We start from the raw sequence: 22,129 nt of genomic DNA, 5'->3' as shown, positions 1-22,129 counted from the left end.
CAATATAATGGAGCAAATAGATGTATAACGAGCTACAGGAGAGAAGGTCTCCTCATAGTCAACTCCCTCTACCTGTGAGAACCCTCTCGCCACAAATCGAGCCTTGAACTTCTCGATGCTACCATATGTAGCATACTTTATCTTGTAGATCCATCTGGAAGTAACAACCGATTTACCTTCAGGCCTCGGCACTACCTCCCAAACATCGTTCTTCATAATAGAAGAATACACCTCCATCATGGCCTCTCTCTAGACCTGATGGTTGGCTACCTCCTCATAACTAGAAGGCTCAAAGTCAACAATGCTTGTTACCAATGCCATGTAACTACAAAACCGCTCAAGTGGTTTACTCTCTCTAACCTGTCTCTTTGGCCCAGCAACTGATGTGGCCTCGTGCAAGGTATCTTGAAGCCACTTGGGCTTCCTCTTCCCTGAGCATATTTCTCCCACCGGAGTGAAAGAATCCTCATCATCATCAGAAGCCTGAACTCCTGAAGGCCTGCCAACTGACCTCATGCCTGAATCTATGCCTGTAGATGTTGAAGTACCATGCGAACTATCCATTAGTGGACTACCCTGTGAACTACTCTATGGATTGCCCTGCATGCTGCTCGAAGAACCACCCACCTAACTCTGAGAGCCACTGCTCACTGATGGACCTGACACTATAATCGATGTACCTCTTGATCCCTGACCACTGGATCCCTATGACTGACTCAACTGCTCCTGAGGGTCAAGTGACTTTGGATACTCTAACTATCGTGACCTCCTGAAAGCTCTCTCCTCCTCGAACTTCACATCCCGCCTGACAACCACTTTCCTCTGCGTAGGAATATAAATCCGATAAGCTTTCGAGGTCTCGCTATAACCCACAAAGATGCCTTTGTCTGCAGTGGGCTCTAGCTTGGTCTTGTTCTCCTTGGGGACATAGGAATATTAAGGCACCCAAAGATACGAAAGTGCCCAACATCAGGGTTCTTCCCAGAAAAAGCCTCCTCCAAAGTCGCATTTCCCAAGGCACGATGTGGACTCCTGTTCTGCAAGTACACAGCGGTGTTGCAGGCCTCTACCCACAAAAATAAAGGCAACCCCTGATCATGAAGCATGGCTTTGGAAACCCCTGCAATGGATCTGTTCTTCCCCTCTGCAACCCCATTCCGCTGGGGGTACTATGGAACTATGAACTCCCTCCTAATGCCTGCCTCGGCACAAAAATCAACAAACTCACCAAAGGTATACTCCCCTCCATTGTCCGACCTAAGGGCCTTGATCTTCCTACCTATCTGGATCTCCACAAGAGCTTTGAACTCCTGAAACCGCTTGAAGACCTCACTCTTGGTCTTCAAGAAATAAATCCAGGTCTTCCTGGAGTGGTCATCAATGAATAAAACATAGTACTCATAGCCACTCAAGGATACATGAGACATCTGACCACTCACATCGGTGTGAATCAAGTCAAGGATCCTGGTCGATCTGCTGTCACTGCTGGGAAAAGGGGATCTGGAAAACTTCCCCATAGCACATCCTCTACATACATCAAGGTGATCAGAATTGAAATCTAGCACACCACTGGTGATCTCCCGCAATGTACTCAAGGCACCATGATACATATGCCCCATCCTTCGGTGCCAAATCTCACACAACTCTGAACTACTAGATCTGTTGTTGGTCCTGTCTCGAGTGCTGCTACCCAATGCCATCAGGGGCTGGAATGAGAACTTGTACACCTTGGCATGGCGCACACCAATCTCTCTAGCTAAAGAAGCTGGAGTTCCCCTAGGATATATAAGTACCTACCCTCTCTTGAACAACACATCATACCCTCTATCCTCAAGTGCTGAGACGGATATCAAGTTCTTCATTCCAGGCACATATAGAACATTTGACACTTTCAAGGGAGGTTTGGGTCCCCTATCAAATGTCAATGTCCCCACACCGACTGCTCTAACAATGCTGTCATCACCAAGTACTACCTCCATATCAGTATCACCCTCTGAAAGCTCTGAGAAGTACTCTCTGACTCCTGTCATGTGGCGGGAAGCGCCACTGTCAACATACCAAATGCTAGAAGATGCTCTGCTAGTAGCGGGGAAGGCACACTCCCTCTGAACCTGTATGGCAGGTGATCCTGCACTAGTGGCCTCACAAGCTATGAACCCAAACTCCTGATCAAATCTCTCTGAGAAGCTCTCTATCTCTGCAGAAGCTGCCATGGGTTTGTCTTTCCCTTTCTTGTTCTTCTTCTCCAGACACACAACAGCATAGTGTCCCAACTTTTGACAATTCCAATATTTGACTTTGGAATAGTCCTTCTCCTTGTTCTGTTGCTTGTCTTTACCTTTGCTTTTGCCTCCACTGTTGGAAGCTTGCTTCTTTGCTCTGCCCTTCTTGCCTCTTGCTAACAATGCCACATTGTCATCCTCCTCCACTTGTTTGGCAGCCTCAAGATGGTTCTTTCTTATCTCATTTTGAATGCAATCATCCCACAACCTCTCCTAATCGGGAAGGTTTTCCCGTGCAACAATGCCATCCACAAAATTCTCCCAAGCCTTGGGAAGACCATTCAAAGCAATTCTCACCAACTTAGTGGGTGCAATGATCTCATCTACGGCTGCCAACTCATCTCTCACAGAAGTTATCTTTGTGAGGTATGTTGTAGCACTGTCAGTCTTAGCCATTTTAATGGCCTTCAGTTTCTCCTTTAGGACCATTTTTTTGTTTTCATTTGAGCTCTGGTAAAGACTGGTCAAGGCTGTCCACATCTCATGTGCATAAGTCTTTCCTCTCACATGAGGAATGACATGGTCTTTGATTCCTTCCAAAATCAATCTTTTTGCCTTAGCATTCTTTTTGTTAAACTCTGCCAACTGTACAGGGTCAGTAGGTACTGCTACTGGGTTCTATGTGGTATTTACCATAATGCCCCAGACTTCTGCTTCCTCAAAGATGCTTTGGATTCTCTCCTTCCATGCACTGTAGTTGTTCTACCCATCCAACCTGTCTTCAACTCTCAAACCCAAAGACATGTTTCACTGTCCTATCAAACTGAAATTTTCAAATCTGTGGTAAAGGTTTCTGTTTTCTGTGTAAAAATCAGCTTGCTATAATTTTCACTTTGTTGTCCCAAACTGCACTTTTCAGCCAACCAAACTCTGATACCATGAAGAAATTTCAACCCCCACTCTGGTTATCAGTTTTCCTTATCACTCCATGCATTTAGTTTTAAATCCAAGCATGATAAAAATTCTAAAATCTGGAAATGATAATATTTTTCTGAAAACACAAATTTAGAGATTTCACAACTGCTGAAATTGCAGAAATAAAACACAACAAAATTATGACAGCCACACACAGAAAATAACACAGTGATTTTTTGTCAATGTGACCCTAGAAAAACCCCCTACAACTCTTGGGGAAAACCAGTTTGAGAGCTCTTCTTTATTTCTGAAAATGCTTTTACAAAGAAACTGAAATACACAGTAAAAATTCCAGCAACCACAAATTACAACTTATCTCGATTTTCGTGCTTGAACTCCACCTCGAAAATCGTGCCAATCAGCAAACAACCAAAACAAAAAAAATTACAGCAATAAAACAACATTAAATGATGTACGGCCAACCTCGAAAAATGTGCTCAGAACTTGCTGTCCCTCTTCCTCGATTTTTGTGCCTTTCTCCTGCTGTACGGTTTTTCCTTGGGATGCGTGCCAATAAATGTTGCTGCCTAGATTTGCTGAAATGTCTTCTTGCTACTCTCTTTCACTTCCTCACTGCTCAGAAATTTTCTCCTTGCTCTCTCTTCTCTTTCTCTCAAATGCTCATGAAAGAATGAATTGATCTTTTCCTCTTCTCTTCTCCTTTTATTCTCTAAATGACCTTTTGGGTTACCCTAAGATCTAATGGCTGAGATTCATTTAGATCTAGGGATGAGAATAAATGTGCATTTAATTTTCACTTTCTATTTTTTAACTCACCCACTTAAATAAAGACCCACTTAGCCTTTTATTTCCATAGTCACTTTTTCACTTTCTAATTCTTCATTCACTTTAATAAAGTCACCTTTAAATTAGAATGTAACTTTACCACTTATAAAGTCACTTTTAAATTAGAATGTAACTTTACCACTTATAAAGTCACTTTTAAATTAAATTGACTTTACCACTTATAAAGTCACTTTAGGAGAAAAGTAAAAAATAAATTTGGACACTTTTTCCTAGGCCAAAGATCAAAGCCTTAAGGAACCACCTGTTCTCTGATACCCAAATTTTAACACTCCCTCTTGGCGAGAAAAGTGTTCCTCACCACTCCCATCTTGTCTCTGAAGTAGACATGCTTGCCCCATGGTAAGGCTTTGGTGAAAATGTCCGCTACCTGCTCATTTGTGGAAATGTACTCAAGCTTGACAGCTCCCTTTTGGACATAGTCTCTAATGAAGTGATACTTGATCTCAATATGCTTTGACCTGTCATGAAAAACTGAATTCTCCATGAGTTTTATGCAACTCTGATTATCACAGTAAATTACTGAAGGTCTCAATGCCTGACCAAATAGACCAAACAACATCTTACGAAGCCATATGGCCTCACAACTAGCCAAACTAGTAGCCATATACTTTGCCTCCGCTGAACTCAATGCAACTGACTGTTGTTTCCAGCCTCTTCAAAAGAGAACTTCCAGACGGGAAGTAGAGACTCAGAGGAGTCGAACAAAGAACTTCCAGGAGGGAAGTAGAGGAGCATCATGGCACTACACGGGGTAAGAGACTAGGATAGACTGGACAGAGGGCCCCCTGGAGCTGACGCACCACGCAGAGGCAACCAAGTGCTGCGCAGAGCACCAGATGGGGCACTGATAAGATTATGGCCTTCCAGACTGCGAACTTCGATGCTCCATCCAGTCTATCCTGGTCTCTTACCCCGTGTAGTGCCATGATGCTCCCCTACTTCCCTCCTGGAAGTTCTCTGTTCGACTCCTCTGAGTCTCTACTTTCCGTCGAGAAGTTCTCTTCTGGACCCCCTCTAAGTCCTGATTTCCCTCCTGGAAATCCTTCTGCCGCTTGTCGAGATGCCCCCTACTCTGATTGTCTTGTGCAACTGCACTGTTGATCCAGGTTCCTCGGCTAGAAACCCTCGGTAACAATTCCTCTGGCCCTGCTCTGCCAGGTACCATTCTGACTAAAGTACCTCGCCAGTGCCACTGCAATATTTCTGCAGCCTTCTAGACTCCAGCAACTGCCTCTCTGTGAACTGCGTCAGCCCCTCTCTGCCTCATGTTGGCTCTGTGTCACCCTAGATGGGTCTACGTCAGCCCTGGGATGTCCTGCATCAGCCCTGGGATGTCCTGCATCAGCCCTTTGTCCCTCTACATCAGCCCTCTATCCCTCTACATCAACAATACTAGCCTCTCTGGAGCTCTGTGCAACTCCCGACTTCTTCTGTGTGGCTCTAGCTGGCTCTGCGTCGCACTTCTTGGCTTCTGCGCTCCTAGAAACAGCTTTTGTCACCTCGGGACAACTGTTTTCTGCTACTATTGCTCTGCTCGGCTGATGTCTTTTAATCCTCCTGTGATCTATAATCACGCTCTAATACCATGTTGAAGTTTCTAAGTTTACTTAGTTTAGAAACCCTTCATGCACTTTTTCTGATTTATTCCTACCTACTTGTTATTTTTCTTTAACAAGTTATTTACAAATTAATCACTGAAAATAAACATCAGCGCATGCTCAACATATTACAGATCAGCAACTAAAAGAAACAAGAACAAACACACCACATGACACCGTTATTTTTGGATCAATGTCCCCAGAAAAACCCAATGCGAGAAAACCGGTGCATCTATCTAAGGGTTTTCTTATTAAGCAATATCAGAGTACAATCTGGATGCCGAAACTAGCCTACCCAACGGAGAATTTCCTTAGCAGCTATACCTCACAGTTTGAGAGAAATCTCCTGGCTGAAACCCCGGAAAATCCTTCTGGCAATTCCTTAGCACAAAACTGCTCTGCAACCCCAGCGTCTGCCCAATCTAGACTGCGTCAGTTTCTCTTAACCCAGCGTTGGCCCTGCGTCAGCCTTCCTTGGCCTGCGTCAGCTCCAGGAGGCCCTGCGTCAGCTCTGGAAGCATTTGCGCCAGCTACGCTGGCCCCTCTGGTGCTCTGCACAGCACTTCGCTGCCTCTGCGTGGTGCGTCAGCTCCAGGAGCCCTGCATCAGCTCTGGGAGCCTCTGTGTCAGCTACGCTGGCCCCTCTGGTGCTCTGCGCAGCACTTGGCAGCCTCTGCGTGAGCCCTTGTTGGATCTGCGTCACTCTCCTTGGCTGCTACTTTGCTCTCCCGACACAATCTCTGCCTTCTCTGTTTCTCTGTACTCAATGCCCCTCAACTTCTCTCCCGATCACTGATTCTACCTCTCTTAGCAAACCCCGCTCTAAAGAATAGAATCACCGATCACTCTGGTGTGCTCTCCAAGTGACCCTCAAGCCTCCTCTTATACTTTTCATGTTGACATCTCAACGGCCGAGATTAAGTCCCTAATCAACAGCTAAAATTAAATTTGGCTTGATCCATGTCTTTTGGACCATTCTAACACAGATTCATATTAATACACATTAATATTTTATTTTCCCTAAGTTTAGACTTAGGGACTCCATTAAAAATATTAATTATTTTAATATCTCCCAAACTGTTTAGAATCTGCGCAAACCATTTCTGGGTATTCGAGATCTCATGTGCTTTAGCCTCTCCACCCATTTTCGTGGCTAAAGCACATCCGATGCTTACCCCAAATCAACACCCCTTGAGATCATTCTTTATTCCTCCTGCTTACATGTACCAATCAATACATCAAAGGTTGGCAAAACATTGTTATTGCTAACAGTAGTTATAAATACTTCCCAAGCAACAGGAAGACCATCAAGTGCAGTATTAGTAATGTACCAATTCCCTGTCAGACAGGGGCTCACCAGCGGACAAAATTTGGTCTTTGAGCTCAGTAATCCTTATAAAATAAGACTCAATAGATTCCCCTTTATTCAACATGACATCTTTAAGTTGTTTCTTCAGATCAAGGACATGATTTAGATTTTGAACTTCAAACATGCCCACAATCTTATCATACATTTCCTTGGATGTCTTTAGTTTAGAGATACAGGTAAGAAGATGATCTTTCAATGAGTCAATGATAATTTTACGGGCTTTGATCTCACCTTTCTTGTATTTAGCCTTAGCAATAGCAAGTGCATTTTCTGGGGGCTGGGGTACACCTCCTTGAAAATATTCCAAAACATCTTCCCCATCCAAGTTGTGTCCAGCCTGAGTTTCTAGGCAGCATAGTTTGAAGCCCCTAACGATTTATCACTATCCTTGAAAAAGGATGTGGCCATCTGAACTGATCAATTGATGTGTATAAAGCAATAAATTGAATCTTCTAGCAGATAATAGCCTTCAACTCATTGTCCTTGAACTTGTCTTCTCCTCAGCTGTGATACCATGTTAAATTTTGCAATTTAAAATTTAATTTTTTGAGATCACAAACCATAGAAGACAGTCAGTGAACAAGAAGACAAGATATTTAGTCCAAGACCAGGGAAAAACCCCACTATGGGGGAAAGCCCTTTTAAAATACTCTTCTATTAGATCATCTTCAAATGTTCAGCAGAAATACATAAAGTACAAAACCCCTTTTGCAAATAACAATAGTAACAACCCTTTTTAATATGACAGCTTCAAAATACCACCACAAGCCTCCAAAGGCTTCCAAAACAAGAGCAGTAGACACAAGTGCATGAACAAACTGCACAAGTGTGAGAGCTAAATACTGAGAGCAATATTCTCCAAATGAAACATCAGAATACTACAGAAGCGAGGGCAATATACCAACATTCAAACTCTGGTGCAAAAGCAATATCAAGACTAGAATATCTCTTTGATCTGAGAATTAAACTAGTGCAATATACCTCTGGAGAGAGAGCATTAACAGCAGCAAATAGCAAGAGCAGAAACCACTGGTGTGAGAGCTGAACGAGAGCAATATTCTTCTGATGCAAGAGCAATATAAGAGAAATGATACCTCTTGAATGTGAGAGATCAACCAGCGTCAAAACGAGAGTAATAAGATCCTTTCAGTCAGCTGATTCAAAATAGTAATAAGCCTCTATGGGAAGAGGTCTAACCAAAATTATGAGAGAAATATCCTCCAAGTGCGAGAGTTGTAGCTTGAGAGTTTTGAGATCTGTCAATAGATAGGCCAAATGATAAATCTGCCAGATAATAGTTCTACCAAACAGTGGATCTGCCAGACAATAGATTTGCCAAATAATAGATCTGCCAAACAATAGATCTGCCAGATAATAGATCTACCAAACAGTAGATCTATCAAACAATAAATCTGCCAAACAGTAGATCTGCCAAACAATAGATCTACCAGATAATAGATCTGCCAAACAGTAGATCTGCCAAATAATAGATCTGCTAAACAATAGATCAATGTAAGGGCTTGATCACAAATGCGGGAGCTTGATCACCAATGCGTGAGAGAGATAAATCACCAATGAGGAAGCCAGATGAATCACCAACGCAAAAGCCATATAGTTTGAGCACCAATATGAGAGAGAGAGAAAGAACCCGACGATGACCACAATGATGCCTTCCTTACAATATATAGAAATTTTTTAGGCAAAATCCCTACCTCAAATTAAGTGTTTTGGAGGCTCCTAGAGTGATCAATTTGAATTGGATAACTTAAGTGATTTTATTTTGCACATGTCTAATTGAATCACTTAAGTGATTTTATTTTGCATGTGTCTAATTATAAAATACTTTTGAAATAACTTTTGCTCTTATGAAAAATAATTTGCTCTTAAGAAATAATTCGCTTCAAGGGTGAAAGGGGTTAACCACATAAAGTGGTTTCTAGGGAAATTTCTTCCTAGTTGCTCAAAATTCAACAAGAGGGAAGGGTTAGAGACAGAGATAACGCAGAGCACCTCCCGCCTGCCAGACCTCCTTCCAGCCACAACTCAATAGACAAAGAATAATCAGCAGCTTCTTCCTTTCAGCCTCGGATGTTAGGAGTAACTCTCACTCCTCTACTTCCCCCAAGATCATACAGTTGGATCTCCTGACAGTTCCGAAGGACCCTGACAGGGAGAGATTGCCTTGCTCGCCTCCCTCACCATTGGCCATCAAATCTGGGAGATGTTGACCTCATTAGCCTCATCTTCAACTCCATTTTTGCTTCTTTAAAGTTACACAGTGCATCAGCGACATACTTTGCATCTCTCTTTTTTGGTCACTCCATGCAATTTTATACATTCTCTAATTGAACCTTTATTTCACTTTAGTCTTATTTAGTCATATTTTAGCCTTTTGCTTTGGAGTTACAATGGAGTTGAATTGCACTCCCACATGTCTTGTATTTACACCAAATGTATATTTTAGTCCCATTGACCTACTCTTATGGTCACCCAAGGACATTAATAAAATCACCTTATCTTATCTTATGGTTTCACCATAGCTCGTGGTTTTTTAATGATGGTATTGGAGGCCTCTCTTCCTATAAAGGAGGGCTTCGCCATTTGTTGGGGAATATAGAAACTCGCTTATAATTTTGCCTGGAGTATTTTGTCTTTCCATTGTACAGATGTTTCAATTTTTCCAAGGGAGATTGAATGTCTTGGTGTCTTGAAGCAATAAAGAGTGTGGCAAATGGGTGGAGACGCCAAAAGCATATGATCTTTTTGTTATGAATAAAATATATATACATAATATATATGTAAATAATGATAATTGTAATAATGATTAGTTAATTAGTAATTAGTACTGAAGAGGCATGTCTAAATGTGACATGACCATCCGTGAAGAGCCACCTGCCTGGGGTATATAAGCAGACCCTCATTCTCATTGGTAACATCATTCTCATTCATACATTTTGATATATATATATATATATATATATATTCTTGTATATCAATGGAGATCTACATATTTCAAGTCTTTTGGAGTATTTAACTTGAAGAATGAATTTTGTTCGTTCCATTTGGTATCGGAGTTGTTCGATCCTCTGGCTGCTTAATCGCTACACAGAGCCACGTTCTCCGATCCAGGTCTTTGACTATCAAAATCATTGTCGTTGAAGCATTCGCTAACAGGATTTGGAGTTTCTTCGTATCACCATTTAGGCCCTTTGCCATTTACAAAAGCTATATATAATATAAAAAAAAAAGAGTAAAGGATTTTTGAAAAAAAAAAAAATGTCAAAAAGAAATTAAAAATAAATAATAAATAATAATACCCAGTTGCAGTAATCAGCAAGGGCATAGTTGAAGCTAGGGAAGCATCACAGCAGGGGTTCAGCGAAGATTTGGGAGCAGGAGTCCAGAGGAGATTTCCTCAATATTTTCCAGTGTCCGGGAGACAGGAAGAGGTCGAATTCATATGCAGAGGAGGCCGCATCAACAAGTGAGAGTAGCCAGATTTCCCAATGTGTGTTGCGGAAAAGACCACGTTTCAGTTGCCAGACATCGGATCTATTTTCCGTAGGCAGAGCGAGTGGATTCCAGAGGCAATGTGAGGCAGGACGATTTGATGAAAGGAGGTTCCAGAAGCTGAACAAATTTCTGAAGGCAGCAGTGTGCATTTCCAACCAAGTAGTGTGAATAGCTAGGAAGCGTGAGTTGCCGGGAGAGAGGCAAGATCCAGTTGCAAAGGGAGACAATTAGTCTCCAGATTATTTTGCCAGTTGAGATCATTGTTTGCCAAAGGTTTGCCAATGAAAGGAAATCATTTGTAATTTCTCCTAAATTGTTGAATAATAATAAAACCCTCATTCGCTGCGCTGGTTTTCCCTTTGTGGATTTTCTAGGGACAATTGTCCAAAAATAACGGAGTCATATTTTTATGTGTGTTTGCATATTTTCTCAATTCCAATTTTTATATTCTGCGGCGTTTTATTTGGGAAGATTGCAATAGGATTTAATCGTTATTTACTGTGAAATTAATTATAGAAGACAAATAATCTCTAGTAGATAGAAGATTAAACTCCAGTTTATTGTAATCGTGGAAATTTCACAAGTAATGCATGCAATATTCATCTAGATAGCAATTCAAAATTGATCTTCAATAAATTAGGGCATAATTTAGCATAACTTAGAATCAATAATTCCATAGACATTCAAGAAATAGATATTCAACAAGTAAGTACATTACAAGATAACAAGCAAGATTTCCATCCATTTGGCCAAATAATAGCTCCAAAGAATATCTAAAAATCAGCTCCAAACAACAAAATGCATCCAATAGATCTCCAAACATCCACAAAAGATCACGTGCAAGTTCCTCTAAGGAGGCCGAAATTCCAAGAAGTGATGATGATCCTCTACAAATGAGACTCTCTTCTACTTATATGAGGAGGTCGAAATGTTATTTACCCTATAAGCCCCTAAATAATCATAAAATAATATGCAACATAAGCCTAAGGGGTCACCCACATTTGGTGGGTAACAGGCAAGATGCATATACTTATATATTATTTACCAAAATCAGCTTTGAAAAGTCTTGCGATCAAATCAAACAACAATTTATACTCCCAATGCTTCAAGTCCTAGAATTTGCTTCATCATTTATCAAAACCTTACATCATCATTTATCAAAACCAATTAAAACTCTACAAATGCTTTGCTCTACCTTGACATTAACAAAGTGAACATAGAAGACATCAATTTTCAAAAGAATCAGACAAGGATGCCCACTCTCCCAACCCTTTCATATCTTATAGAGGCAAAAGCCTCAGCGACATTTCAGAATGGAAAATCAACGAAGGAAAAATCAAAGGTATTTATCTACCTACCTATAACATTGACCAGTTGGTCAATCGACCTACCTATGACTTTGGCCACTCACTAAAGTACTCCAATCATTCCTTTGGGTGCAGTTTTATGGGAAAGGTTTTCTTAGAGTGGCCTATTGATTTGGGGTAGCATCGAATGTGCTCTAAGCCTCAAATTTTGTAGGGAGGCTTGGGCACATGCATTCCAAAGAACCCAAAAACCGTTTTGGGAAATTCCACCCAGAGACGATTATATTAAAATACTTAATATTTTTAATGGAGTTCCTAAGTCTAAACTTAGGAAAATTAAAATATTAATGGGTGGGTGAATCTTCTAGATAAAGACGGAGATCAAGTCAAAATGATTTGAACCTTTGATTAGGAGTTAACCTAGGCCGTTGGGTCATTTGGAAAACACACTAAGAGATCAAGGAAATCGATTTTTCTGAAGTGAGAAGTTCTCAAGAGGAAAAATTGATTGAGGAGATTTCTTGCAACAGAGGAGCAATGAGAATCCGGGAGAAGGAATTTCCAAAGAGTACAAGGCAGAGAGAGAACAGAAAGACGTCCAAAGGAAGGCTGACACTAGCCCACACAGTGCTGATGCAGAGGCAGCGCAGTGCTTGAGGGGAAGTCTAGTTTCCTGCTAAGGGAAGTCAAAATTCAGTTGTCAGGAGTCGGGGTGTGAGTCCGAGAGGCAGAAGATCGATTTTCTCATCCAGCAATGGATCCGGAAGAGGGGCAGCATAATACCCAGGAGGGGTGACGCAAAAACTGTCGGCAGTGATGCAGTTCTACGCAGAGGGTGACGCAGAGCCTCCAATTCAGCAGGATCAGTGACTGATTCTCCCTGTGACAAGATGAGATCATTTCACCAGTCTTTTGTTCAGTATTCTCTTTGTATCGAATTGCTCGCTGAGCATCCTAGACTTGTACTCAGATTTTCTCCTGTATAATAATAAAACCCTCAGAGTTGCTGCACCGGTTTTCCCGCATTGGGTTTTTCCGAGGACTATTGTCCAAAAATAACATTGTCCTATGTGTTTCTATTTTCCTTGATTAGTTTCTATGTTTCAGAATCATATTTAATTTGGTGTAGGCTGCTTCAGTAATTTACTTCAATGTTATAAGAAAAATCTGAAATAAGTTTGTAATGTAATTTACGATCTAGGTGAAGTAGATTCAGCTGGTTGCAATAGGATTCCTGAGATTGTTAGATCTAGGAATATTCACATGGTATCAGAGTTGTTGATGTGAAACAAGAAGAGCAGATCTAGCACTGAAGCAAGGACCAGCTTGTTGTAGCAAGCAGCAATTCGAATCCCCTGAGGGATTGCGCATTCTAGCCAGGAGGGCTATATTTTCGAGGTTGTCTCTCTTTAAGTGAGCCGACAGAGAGGTAAGACTGCTAGATCGAGAATTTGTCAAGGTAGAGGGAGCCACACAGAGCCTTAGCGCAGAGCTAGAGGGACGCAGTTTTCTGCAAGCTGAGTGTTGGGCAAAAAATCCATCAGAAGGAGGAAGCAGATCGCATAGTGAGGGAATACTTACTCAATGATTTCTTGCCAAGGAAATCAATGTTTCTCAGTTACTGGGCAGCAGAGGAGCAGCAGCTTACCAACTCCATCAGGGAGTGCATAAGCCAGCCTAGGAGCTATGCAGTAGGGAGAAAGAGGGAGTTGTTCGACAGTTTTTGGAGGATATGGCAACCAATGGCTTGAGGGATCAGGGCAAGTTGGACGAGGCTTTCAACTACGTCATCTGGAAGGCTAGAATGTCTTTCCTTCTAGATGAGTATGCCTTCAAGATGTATGTTGATAGTGTGGTAGTTGTCCCTGCGGATGCAAATCCGCTGAAGAAGTACAAAGCTGACATGGCAAAGGCCAAGAGGATGATCCTGGATGGAGTCAAGGATCACCTGGTGTGCCATGTTGCTAGCAAAGGGACTGCTAAGGACATGTGGGATGCTTTGGCCACATTGTATCAGGGATATTCCGAGCAGCGGAAGATGTACTTAGAGCAAAAATTGAGATCTGCTCAGATGCAGAAGGGAGAGTGTGTGGATCCATTCCTCACGAAACTGAAGGAGACCTGTGATGAGTTGTCAGTTGCGGGGAACACACCTCAGGATTCAGAGTTAGTGAGACTGGCTCTAAATTCCATCTCAAATGAATGGCAACTCTTTGTCTAGAGTATCCTGGGCAAAGTAGCATTGCCAAATTGGGACGAGATGTGGGTAGCTCTGAAACAAGAAGAGTTGAGGAGAGACCTACTCAAGGTCAAACTTGATGGAAGCAGTAGCAGCAGTGGGTCGAAGCCCAAAGTAGAGGAGGAGGATAATGCAGCCCTTGCATCAAAGGGACAACAGGGGCAACAAAGACAAAAGAAGGACGTCTCCAAGGTGAAATGTTTCAAATGTGGCGAGATGGGCCACTATGCATCCCAGCGTCCTTTGAAGAAAAAGGGCAAGGATGAGAAGCATGATCCTAAGGTTGCAACCACAAAGATTGAACAGGAGGAGGAGTTCACCATGACAACCAAGATACCCCCAAGAGGGAGATCAGCTGATATAGAACTGTAGTTCGATAGAGCTACAAATGGGCAAGATCCTTGAGGAACCCACCTCTTAGATCATCACCTTGCTACGGAAACCCATGATCAGTAGTAGCGAGATGGAGGAGGTGCCATGGAGTGTTGATTCGACAAATGCAGTAGTTAGTAGCGCTAGAACATGAGCAACGCAGAGCAAAGAGGCAGCAGTGCGTGCAGGCACAGTGCAGAGCTTCAGCAACGCAGTGGCTTCAGAAGACAACGTGGGACTAGCAGCAGTCAGGCTTTCAGCACCGAGGTGTATCCACTAGATACTTATCCAGTTTTTGGTGTTTTCAGTTGCTTCTCTTAGCAACTGAGTTGCAGTATGGATGCAGTGTTAGCAGTGGCAGTGCTAGCAGCATAGCAGATGCAGCATTTGAGAGGGAGTTGTAGTACAGATGTAGCATTAGCAGTGGCAGTGGCAGTGTCAAAGGCAACAGTACAATAGTAGCAACAGCGCAGTCATTGGTGGACAGCATGTCAAACATCAACAGTGCAAAGGACGACGCTTCAGAGTCAGAGCAGTATGCAACAGGCTGCAACATATATTGCTATAGCACATTCCTCGCTAAGAGGGAGTGTTGATTTGGGGTAGCATCAAAGGCGCTCTAAGCCTCAAATTTTGCAGGAAGGCTTGGGCACATGCATTCCAACAAACCCAGAAACCGTTTTGGGAAATTCCACCCAGAGACGATTATATTAAAATAATTAATATTTTTAATGGAGTTCCTAAATCTAAACTTAGGAAAATTAAAATATCAATGGGTATTAATCTAATTGTGGGTGAATCTTCTAGATAAAGACAAAGATCAAGTAAAAATGATCTAAGCCTTTGATTAGGATTTAATCTAAGTCGTTGGTTGTCTAACAGGAAGATATAGATCAAGTAAAAATGATCTGAGCCTTTGATTAGGAGTTAATCTAAGTCGTTGGTTGTCTAACAAGAAGATATAAGAATGGGCTTGAGGGTCATTTGGAAAACACACTAAGAGATCAAGGAAATCGATTTTTCTGAAGTGAGAAGTTCTCAAGAGATTGTGAAATCTAGGAATTTTCACATGGCCAAGAACACTTGTTGCTCCCCAAGAGAAAAGAGGGGATGGGAGTAATCAAAAGCTCAAGCTTTTTGTGTTAAATGGACTTATCAAGCTATTGAAGAAAGAGAGCCTCCAAGGATCCTCTTGCATATTTGTCTAACAATAGGTGAGACGTATGGCAAAAGGTGCTAGGGAGGCCTCAAGTTCTAAGGACCTGGCTCTCACTCCAGCTCCTATCAAGATCTGAGGTACTTTTGTGGCACAAAGCATTTGAAGGGCCTGGGTAGTACCCAAGTCACACTTAAGATGATAGGATAAATAGTGTAGAGCAAAAGAGTTTCTTCCATTAATCACTCAATTTGGTGGTTACTGATGGCATTCCTAGGTTCTCAACTTCTCAGCTATTTATGAAGGTCATTAAGACAATCAAGGACTTATACTACCAGCAAATGAGGGACTGTATATTGTGAAACAAATTTGAAGCTAAATCCATCCTATTTAATGTACATAAGGTCATCCTTCAAAGCATCACAAATCATCCCTAATCATTGTCTTTCACTCTTGGCATCAAGACCCCAGTCAATTCATGGAAGGATTGGAAGTTGGAAACACTCCAAACCTTTCCAAAAGTATAGGCCAACCAATGCTTATGAACAGCCAAGGGCGACTCAACAAATTGATGCCAAACTGAATAAGCCTGGAAACTTAAGTCCAAGCCCTCAACCGGTAGTTACAAACTTGAGACTATCTGGAAGACCCTAATTAAACCCAAAAAATCCCTTTTGCCTGGTCCTTAATTTATGATGGGTTGGCCTTAAGCCATTGTTTATCTCATTTGGGTCCCACATGTACCCCCCCTGTGCCTTCTGCAGTGCAAATGAATCAGCCAAGCATATTTTCTAGTACCGCAGAAAGGTTTAGGCCACCTAGAGGTGGGTCAAATCTCAATATCCTTATTTCACTCTTTCCTCAGTCTCCTAAAAATCTATTCCTTTAGGGGACACCCACCCTTGGACAACCCAATTTTAGCAAAGGCTCACATATTTCGTAAAAAAATATTACATTGTACTCTTTATTGATTTTGGAGCAGCTCCATCTATGGAAAAAAATATCCCTCAAAAGAAAAAAGGATGTTCTAAATTTTGGAGAGTATATGTGCTCAGAAATAAAAAGATAAGCAGAAAACAACATTGATCAAAGATGAACAAATAACAAGGACAACTATAGACCAGAAAAAGCGAGAAATGAACGAAGTGAAAATGCATTCCAGTGCTTACGCTCGGGTTATAGAGAATGTGTTGTGCTTGCCAGAAGAGTCCAAGAACACATTTGCTTTCACAACATTCAAACCCAGATCTCTAAGGGCCGCCATCTGTATTATGAACAAAAAAAATTATTCACAGTTGCTATAATTTGAAAGCTGCATTTTCTAAATATCATTCATTACTATCTCAATTTTGTCAATCAAACTACATAAAACTGCAATTCTATGAATTCAAAGCTATTGTTCAATGTTGAGAACAAAATGTTTTTAACTATAAGAAATTAAAATGTTGCATTAAAGAAATTTTCTTTTGTAGGAAGGAACTTCTAAAGTCAATATTTCATTACTTCAAAAAGGAATAATTTCATGGCACTAAGTTGCCAAACAAAGCAGCCCATAAAATAATTAGACAACAATTTGTTCGGCAATGCAACCCTGATCGGGGCATCTTAACTCTCTCTAGATTTTATCTTTTCTTTAGCTAGACATGTTGGGGCTAGTCTTTAACCAGCTTTTAGACATTATTATTTTTCTGCTTTTAGCATTGTTGTAGGAGATGCCCTGGCACTCCCACTTTGTGTTGACACTGTGTACTTTTTTGTCCCCATTGACCTACTTTTGTGGTCTTTTTTTGGACATTGATAAAATTATCTTATCATACTGCTCACTCCCTTCAGAAAACAACAACAGAACTATTGATATACTTAGAGCAGAGACTCTCATGAAATTTGATATTGTAGTTACATCCACTATAAATTTTTGAGGATTTATATGAATATTGGCAATACTGTATCAAGAAGAGCACCCAGACGATCTCCAAAAGTGATATCGACCACTGTTGCATTTGGATCTGAATCTTGATCTATCACAACTTTTGGTATTGGTTCAACATTGCTGTCACTACTGCCCCCCTGTCCATAAGAAAGGCATCAAACATATGTATCTGAAGTCAGACTTATAGCCCAACAAATTATAGACACTCTAAATGTCTAAAATCAGTTACAGAACGTTGGGGCAATGATGGATAACATAACTTCAATCTAACATAAAACCATACCTCCAAAGTTGGCATTGTCACACTGGAAGGGTTTATTTCAGCATGACATGATAATCTAGCATCAAACCAAAATAGCAACTGCCATTAGTCAATTAAGGTAATGTGCAAAATATGCCTTATTATCCTATGCTATTGACAGATGCTATTGTAAAAAAAACTATTGTATCTCGCAACCATTCTTTGCATAAAGCACAATCCTCTGATAAGTAAAGAACACTTAGCATATCTCAACACACACAACAGGCACATGTAGTACTCTATGCTCAGGAACTGCTTATGTTCTACAGTAGCAAAACAATCCAGAACACAGAAAGCAAGCATATAAATACAAAAAAAGATACAAACATGTAAACAACACTAGTCATCTTGCTGTTGAATTATGGTTCTAACTTTTCACTGCATAAAGAAATTTTGAGCCAATGCATTTCAAGTGAACTCGTCATCAAGGCTATCAATAGAAGCATATTCTCCTACATTATATGGATAAGCCCCGTTGATGCGTTCACTTTAAAAGTGTTGGCTCAAAAATTCTTTCCGCGGTGAAAACCAGAAATTCAACAACAACATGTACAGCTGGAGAAACAACCTCCATTCAAAGACAATGCTCATCAGTTAATAATGTCAGAAATCCTTCTTTTCCAATGATGTAAGCCTTTGGAGTATACTAATCGTATACAGGTCTTCCAAATACGACATAGTTAAAACTTAAAGCTGACAATCAAGTCAAACTAATCGCATAGTTTGTACAATGTTTTTATATAGATTTGTAACTAGGATGAAAATTAAACTAGCCTCAGGGTTCAATACAGGGGCTTCAACCTTTTCACAGTAGGATCCGCTTCGTTTAAGAACTTGTCAGAACTGTAGCTGTGCCTGTATTTAAGAACGATTCTTGGTCCTATGGCTTACAAATCTTCACAATATTGGCTGCTAAGAGAAATTGATTTGCATGACAAAAAGGAGAATTTGGAACTTTGGATGTATTAAGATAAAGAATTCTGTTTTCGACTAAAACACCTAACTAAAGCAGCTAAAGGCTTCCCCCATCCTGCAACGACTGGAAAGGACTCACCGTAAACGGTAGGGGCTCCTTTTTTCCAAGAAGCAGATCTAATTCCTATCTGTAGGCACCTCTTTTCGTGTTTGCATGGAAATATTAACGCCTAATAAAGTTACATCATAACCCCCTCCATGGGAACCCGCCCTGAATATTTTGCACAAGCAAAAAAATATTTAGCATATCCAATGCAGCAGTTTATCATGAAACTTGAAAGTATAATACGCGTAAAGACTCAACTCATTTTCAAATTCGACCAGAAAAATAATAATAATAGAGAAAATATTAAAAAAAAAAAACTTGGGAAGCCATAAGCCTAGAAGGAGCAGCAACAGGCATGAGAAGGCCATCACATTAGAGAGGCCCAAGCTACCTTTTCTCGGCCTGTCAACGCCACAACTTCAGGAGATTAGGTGTAAGTTCATGACGGTTGAAAACTTGCAAGCAGCTGTGCCCATGACATAGTGAGATCATGGGTGGCTCATAAGTTAAGTTTGAGTCCTGAATTTCGGAAGCTCACAATTGAGGAAAAAGGAAAACACCATCTCATGGATTACTTTAGTTTATAAGCTAGTAATGTGGACAACGAGAAAACATTGAGTAGAGAATTTTCCACACTTTAAATTTCCACGGATTTAAAAATATCTAATGGCACTAAAAGTCAAATCTCACCAATTTTCTGGAAGAAAAGCAAGTCCCCCATTCAAGTAAGAGCTCCCATTTTTCTCAGACACTCCTTTATGTGAGCATGTTTGTGGTTCCCTTCCTTGTGATTGTGTCTTTATGATGCCTTATTAAAATTCAAAGCGTGATATCCATTGTGAAGGATTTCATTCCATGTTAATATGACTATTGCAGGCAATGATTGGATATACTTATTCCATGTGACCTTACTCCAGTAGCTAAACCCTGGTTCACTAGCATGAGCATATTCACAGAGGAACTTAGTTTTATTGCATCACATGGAAACAAACAAGCATGAGCATGTTTGTGGTTCCTTCCTTGTGATTGTGTCGTTGTGATGCCTTAACAAAAATTTAAAGTGCATATTCATTGTTGAGAATTTCATTCCATGTTAATATGAGTATGAGGATTTCGTTCCATGTTAATATGACTATTACCGGCCATGGTTGGATATACTTATCCCACGTGACCTTACTCTAGTAGGTAAGCCCTCCTTCACTAGCATGAGCAGAGTCACAGGTACTTAGTTTTATTGTATCAGAGCAAGGATCACATGGAAACAAACAAGGACAGACACCATCTTCCCAAAATAGTTTAGAGCTCACAACATGGAGCTGGTATAAGGTTGATGAAGTGCTATGCCATCAACTGGGGTTCTATTCTCGCTGTGGAGTGTGCTACTGGCATGGAATGAGAGTGGATGAGGTCTTTGACAAAACAGGTACTCCTCTTGCACCCAAAATATCTTGTCTTGGCCTCAGCAATGGCTTGGCAAACACAAAGTAGAGAGTCAACTCAATGACTCAGCAAAACTTCGCAATAACTTGACTTATTAATAAATCAGAGACCATATGCTCAAAAATTAATCAAGAAACATAAACTCCGAAAATCGATTGACCAAAACCAAGTCTGACCGATTTTGACAAGAAGTTTTGACAGAATTTGGAATAGGCTGCCCAGCACAAAGAGAAGAGCCAACTCGGAGTACTGGCAGAACTATAGAGTCTTGTTTCGATGCTGGCAACGAGCCCGTCGGGGATGTTTCCCTAAGAAATTAAAATAGCATAAATAACAGAGCGTAGAGAAGCAAAAAGGCAGTTTTAGGCTGGACTGGCTACTTATCGAGTTGTCCTCTGTCTTCAAATTTGATGGCTGTCGAGGCTGTAGTCCATCTGTTCGACATTTTGTAGCTTTTTCTGGCCTACTTTCCTGTCTAATTTACTTAAAATTTGGGGGATACTTAAAATCTGGAGGGATTTCTCTAAGTCATAAGTTTGAGTTGAGTTATGAACTCTTCATAATCTAACAGCCTCAGGGATTTTTCAAAATACTAAATACTAAATCTATATTTGTAATCAAAAACCCAATTTAAACCACCCAAATCAAAATTTGAAAAAAAAATATATCGCCAAATTCCGACAAAAACTTCAAAACATCTGATAATTAGACAACACCCCATTTTAAGGTATCCAAATATAAAAATAACCCTGGACACGGGACCAAGGATTCTAGTGGCATTGAAACTAAAGGTGAGACTGCCACGCGTAAGAAGCATTGAGCAAGATTGGAGCTTGGAACGCTGAACTCTCTGCTCCACATTTATAGCAAATTCCCACATTAAATTGTAACCTGAAACAAGATATACAAGGCAATCTAAATTATCTAGATTTCAGGGTACACGTACCTGTGATGCGATGGGATTCGAACATGCGACACCGAAAACCCATTAAACCGAAGCTTGGTAGCCAGGGCGCAATGCAAACGGGAAGCGGGCATGCACAGATCTGCATACCCACTGGTTTTTGACGTCACGGGAACGAACCCGACTGCACAGACAGACGTATTGGCCATTTTGTTCGCAACCCAGCTGGACACCGCAATTTGACAGAGCATGGCAGCCGAAGATAGTTGTTGTTTTCTTTTTCACATCATCTTCCCCATTAGAGGCTAGGATGAAGATTGAGTGGTTCAGAAGCAAATTATTGTCTAAATTTGGTTTGGGTTGCGTGTCCTGTGCGTTGATGACCTCAAGGTTCGAACCTGTGACCTCGGCTCTCCCTGTACTCAGATTATTACTTATAGCTTGTGCAGCTTCCATCCACACAGGATTTCCATCTTCAGAGTCTCAAATTTAAATATTAATGACTTTATTATATCCAACCACACCATTGGTTTGTGATTTGGATGGGACATGGCATGATTATTTTTTCGTAAGCTTCCCATGTCGTTGGATTAAAGAAATACAAACCTGGTTTAGTATAATTTACCGCTTTTCCACCTCAAAGATGTCATCCGGTGGAGTTGGTTTGACATGGCGTCATCTAGTTTGTTTTTCACCGGCCTGTTGATTCGGTTTCACATCATGGTTTTCTTCTGGTTCTTTGACTGCAGCAGCATGTCAATTTGTATACTCCCGATCTGTGAGATATTAATTAGTTATTGTGGTTCGTATATTTGTGTAATTTATATGGAGTAACAATCGAAGGACAATTTTTCAAAGTATTAAAAATTATATTATTTTATTTATTTTAAATTGATCTAAATTTATAAAATAAAAATTATTATTTTAGAATAGAGGTTTATGTAATTCATGATTATCAAGTAAAATTTTCAATAA

The 22,129-nt window shown here is 40.7% G+C and overlaps 1 protein-coding gene across 1 annotated transcript in view; it reads right to left on the bottom strand.

Annotated features, from left to right (window-relative positions):
- LOC149146230 (ACT domain-containing protein ACR11-like) overlaps window positions 1–21,705 on the bottom strand; it is a 90,474-nt gene extending 68,769 nt beyond the window's left edge. The window contains exons 1-4 of the mRNA XM_089447373.1: window positions 21,197–21,705; window positions 17,772–17,826; window positions 17,503–17,625; window positions 16,728–16,822 (exon numbers count right to left, since the gene is read on the bottom strand). Of these exons, the coding sequence (XP_089303499.1) occupies window positions 16,728–16,822; window positions 17,503–17,625; window positions 17,772–17,826; window positions 21,197–21,405 (482 nt within the window). The 5' untranslated portion in view covers window positions 21,406–21,705. The remainder of the gene's footprint in view (window positions 1–16,727; window positions 16,823–17,502; window positions 17,626–17,771; window positions 17,827–21,196) is intronic.
- Between the last annotated feature and the right edge of the window lie 424 nt (window positions 21,706–22,129).

The sequence above is a fragment of the Pinus tabuliformis genome, chromosome X (genome assembly GCF_031772625.1).
Source record: "Pinus tabuliformis cultivar Carrire ecotype Pingquan chromosome X, CPIR1, whole genome shotgun sequence".
NCBI classification, from domain to species: domain Eukaryota; kingdom Viridiplantae; phylum Streptophyta; class Pinopsida; order Pinales; family Pinaceae; genus Pinus; species Pinus tabuliformis.
Note: the sequence above shows the minus strand (reverse complement) of the source record. Positions and strands in the feature narration are given on the sequence as shown.